Genomic DNA, 4,756 nt, shown 5'->3' with positions numbered 1-4,756 from the left:
CTGATGGCGTGAAGATGTCAGACGGGCGCCGGAGCGACATTACATGGCAGGACCGGGGGGGAGGAAAGAAAAATACAAAGTCAGCAAAACACTTTTTGTCTCTGGTTCTCAGCTGTCCATCATGTCGTTATCGATCCGCATGCAGGAAGTGATGGTTGCAAGTGTGGTGGCAATGCTGCGTGTATTCTGGTTATAACTCTTATGTGAGGAATTTTGTAAAATAATAATAATGACTAGAAATCACTCCTGGTGGTGGTAAGCTACATCTGTGTGGGCAGCACTGGAGCCAAGGTGGGTGAAGATGGGGAAGATGCCTACCGGTAGAATCTGGAAATGTTTAATTTTCTGGTGATGGCACAATGTAAGCACGAAAGCCTTGGGGTTACTCTGGCTGACCCGGAGCAGAAACAGACTGTTGAAACAGAAGAAAGTCAAACGTACACCTTGTAGTGCACGGCTTTATTGTGTCAAATGGTTTGTAAATTACCCGTCCACTTGTCCCTGTTGGTGGATGATGCGATGGGATTCCTCTCTGGTGATTCTGCCGTGGAACCACAGCTGGGCTATGTGGATGACTGAAGAACATATTTGGGGAGAAAACATGCAATTATTTACAACAAGGCGACCTTAACACCTTACAGTAAAGTAGAATAGAATAGAATTAGAATAGTTGATGAGGATGAGGAATGAACCTACCACACCCTGACCCTTTTGTTCATCCTAATATTTACCTGAGTTGAGCGAGGAGTGATGCAGTGGACTGTGGGAGCCTAAGATGTTCATTCGATGATTCCTCTTCTGAAAAAAGCAATATTATCAGCTTATGATTAAAAATGAGGCACTGCTGCCGCACAATGGAATGTGTTTCCATGCCGTCTTTGGACCTGCAACCTTCACGTAGCTAAATAAACTAACCAACATATCAGAGAAATACAGCCGTCATGAACACGGAGGAGAGACGGGCTTAAGTCTACCCAAAGCTGCCTATTGCTACAAAGTCAGTCCTCACTAATTAATATTATATATATTATTATTATTATTATTATATTGTAAATAAATAATATTCTATCATTAATAATTATTATATATTATTATTTATATTATTATTATTATTATATATAATAATAATATATAAAATATATTATTATTATTATTTCATCCAATGCTGCTGTCATCATGCTGGATGAAACTCACCCTCCACGCGTGTCCTTCCTCCATGGCGGCGCTCTGAGCTTCCACAGGATTGTCGATTACCCGGCCTATTGTTCCCGAAAAATCCATTGCCACAAGGGAGTTCTCAGACACACTTCGCTGAGGGGAGGAGGAGAAGGATGGGGGGGGGTATTTCAGTGAAAATGAGGAGTGTCAAAGTAATGCTATTAAGCCTTATGAGTTTCTAGATGTCAGATTGAAAAAGCCTGAGCCCCTCCCGTAATGAGAGAAACATACCACGGGTGCTGAGAAGTGTGAAAGCAGGGTTTTTCTTTGCTGGGGAATCTTGTAGTTCTGGTACAATATAATCCCGTACTGTGAAGAAAAGAAAACACACAAGTCGTCCTTGATGAGTGCGTGGCTCTGCACACTTTGCTTCCGAGTGTCCTGATGCCTGGTGTGACGACGGACGTGGTTTCTTTGTCGCAACATTGCAGATGAAATATAGAAGAACCATTTTGATGTTTGTCATCGTTGCCTCCCTTTTTGTGTTGAAGGGATGTTTTGCTGAAACCTAGCTACTGTGTGTTCTACTGCTCAGGGCTAAAGATCCGTTCTTTAGCTTTCAGACGAAAGATGAGTCTAATGATTCTATTGGTACAGTAAATACCACGTAGAGCCCAAGTACACAGTGACCAGGGTAATATCAGGGTAATAAATATTTGTCAAAACTTGGACTGATGAGGTGAGCTGGAATCATTGAAGATGATTAGCACCAATCAGCTTGTTGGGCCTTTTTGGCTTGAAGATGGACTCAAGTTCAACCCCCAGTTTCTAGAAGAAACCGGAAAAAGTCCGATTCTTTCAAAAAGAACCTGCTTTTCATGCAGGACAATGGACAATGGATGATGTGGCGTACGGACAATGCAACATGGTGTCCTTCCTCACCTGACCTAAACCCTGTTGGGACCTTAAACGTCTCATCCGTGTCTGGGAGGCTTTGGTTGCGGCTTCACAAAAGGGGGATGGTCGAGTGATTAAGACACTCCACAGGTGGTTATTGAAAAGAAGGGTGAAATAATTCAAAAGTTTGTTACGTTTGACTATAAAATACAAAAATAAAGTACAATAATAATAAAATAATAAAATAATAAAATAATAAAATAATAAAATAATAAAATAATAAAATAATAAAATAATAAAATAATAAAATAATAAAATAATAAAATAATAAAATAATAAAATAATAAAATAATAAAATAATAAAATAATAAAATAAAAATAAAATAACCCCACATGAGGTTAAGGCATTTCTTTCATGCATGGGACATTTGATCTCACAGCTTCTAATAAATCTGATAATAATATCTAATAAAGTATAGCTCCGTGTTAGGGCGATACGTGTTACACGCTTTTAGATATGAAATCACATTTCAAACAAAGAATTAAATATCATGACAGTCTTCCTGGCTTGGTCTTCCAGCATCCCTCCAATGCGTCCAACAGGAACGAATGATCAAACAATGCTTGTTCCTTACCTTAAACAATCTAAAAGCCGTCATCCAACACGTTCTGCCTTGTTCATCTTCAGCGCACAGGATCCGTAAATCCTTTAACTCCCCTCGGCATTTATTGGGCTGCAGAGGAATACACAGAGCACGTCTCTTTGAAGAAACATCAAATTGTGGGATGCATTATGAAGGCAATTAAGGGAATTTGAAAGAAGCGTCATCTGCTGTACTATCTAATAAATGCATGCATGACAGCGGGGGTTCATCTAAAGGTGAATCTTTCCAGGCTCATAATATTTCACTTCAGCTCGGCTCTGTTATCCGACACTCACCTTGATACAGAACTCGAAGTCTGTGGGAGCGCCGTGCTGCTTTTTGCCCGTGATGACAGTGAAGATGTGACTGTCTTCAAGGTCTGCTAGTAAATGGAGATGTCTGGGCTCCTGGAGACATCAATTATTCATTTGTCGGATGATGACAGAGACAGAAACCGCCTAAAGCAGGGGTCGGCAACCTTTACCATCGCAACACATTTTTCCAATAGAAAAAAATAGTTTGGAGGAGCAAAACATTACACAGCTTATAAACTTTTCAAAGTTTGACTCTTTTGAAAAATGTTTCCAATGATGGCAACAAGAACGTGGATGTTGAGGACGACTTGGAAATCATTTCAACACGGAACGATGTAGGCCAACTATGTAGTCGTTCCCGTATTTCCGTCAAATAAAAACACAACATGGCCAACTTCAACATAAAGACGCCCATCATACTGGACATATCTGAATATTACTGCATATTAAAATACAATGGATCTAATCTGGGTTACCTTTGAGGTTCCTTTTGTAGAACAGTAGAGTCCTGAGCGCCGCAGGAACACGTATACTTTCTTCCACGACTTTCGGCCCACCTCCTTCACGTACAGATAACCCTGGATCTCGGGACAACTGCTGGTCGCTAGAAAGTTCTAAAAGGAGAGGGAATTGGATGTTAAAGCGGGACATCAGTGCATGTCGAGATTCATTCGCTCCGACGTCCTCCACAGCATCTCGTTCCCCAGGAGAAGAGCCTTGACAACATGCGACACCTCAAAGCGACTGGATCGATAAATGGTGTCAGACAGCAGTCATGGATATTTTATATAACGTATATCCATTTGACCAAGATAAATACATTCCTTGTGGGAATTATTCGTCTTGAAATGTCTTGTACTTGTCAGAAGTATTCCGTCTGCATGTTTCCAAAAGAAAAAAATGACACGACAGTGACACTGTGGATGTTATTAGAGCCGATTTGGAAGCCGTGGCATGTTGCCGGAAGGCAAACTCTTCCAGAAGACTCTTTAATATTTGCAACAAATGTCTGCCAGTGTTTTGGAAAATGTCAACAATGGACCTCAAAGACTTCAAAGGACACCTTCACACGCGACGCGTTGACACGCAGCCCCCGTGTGGCAGAGATTACACGGAGATGCTTGAACTGGGAGAGGTCCATTTGGATCGGAATACGGCTGGAACCGTGCTGTGGTCGGGAAAAGTCCAAACACTGACAATTCCTGACACAACTCTGGCTCACCGCAGGAGCTGTCTTTTATGGAGAAGTCTCCGTGAAGCATAGCGGAGCAAACATCTACTACGTATGTGATTAGCAGGGGACTTCAAAGCGTTCTGAGTGGCATGGATGACCGGACGGCTTCCACTTGTGGTTCTAAGTCTGACAGATCCCGACGCTGTAGGACGAAAGAGCGGGACTGCCTCCACCCATTAAGACCAAAGACTCCCAAATTCCCAAAGAACGCTTTTTATCGTCATATAGACGTACTTTGTACAATCCAACATGGCTCCTCGCTCCTGGTGTTGTGTTTTGGGCATATCCTGTTAGCAGCGTGAGCCACGTGTGAGCTCGCACAGTGCAAACACATACGGGGCCGCTATGGTGTGTAGGGACTATTTCTGACGGCATAATTCCATCCATGACACATGTGGGGCCCGTGTTGCGTGTGCCGAGACAGTCATGTGTCAACAGGGGATCTACGCTAGTTATTACAGCAGACATTGTCGAGACACACTGTCTCGGGGTCAGGGGTGAGGTATGTC

General features: G+C 42.3%; 1 protein-coding gene across 4 annotated transcripts in view; it reads right to left on the bottom strand.

The window, feature by feature from the left end:
* The window catches only part of LOC131105070 (growth factor receptor-bound protein 10-like), a 54,761-nt gene that overhangs the window by 2,298 nt on the left and 47,707 nt on the right, over window positions 1–4,756 (bottom strand). For 3 of the 4 annotated variants that reach the window (XM_058052804.1, XM_058052805.1, XM_058052807.1), the window contains 8 exons: window positions 3,490–3,627; window positions 2,996–3,106; window positions 2,691–2,789; window positions 1,450–1,527; window positions 1,195–1,311; window positions 732–798; window positions 488–575; window positions 319–412 (listed from right to left, as the gene is read on the bottom strand). In XM_058052804.1, coding sequence (XP_057908787.1) covers window positions 319–412; window positions 488–575; window positions 732–798; window positions 1,195–1,311; window positions 1,450–1,527; window positions 2,691–2,789; window positions 2,996–3,106; window positions 3,490–3,627 — 792 coding nt within the window. The remainder of the gene's footprint in view (window positions 1–318; window positions 413–487; window positions 576–731; window positions 799–1,194; window positions 1,312–1,449; window positions 1,528–2,690; window positions 2,790–2,995; window positions 3,107–3,489; window positions 3,628–4,756) is intronic. The other variant, XM_058052806.1, reaches the window with a different exon arrangement.

The sequence above is a fragment of the Doryrhamphus excisus genome, chromosome 17 (genome assembly GCF_030265055.1).
Source record: "Doryrhamphus excisus isolate RoL2022-K1 chromosome 17, RoL_Dexc_1.0, whole genome shotgun sequence".
Classification (NCBI taxonomy): Eukaryota; Metazoa; Chordata; class Actinopteri; order Syngnathiformes; family Syngnathidae; genus Doryrhamphus; species Doryrhamphus excisus.
Note: the sequence above shows the minus strand (reverse complement) of the source record. Positions and strands in the feature narration are given on the sequence as shown.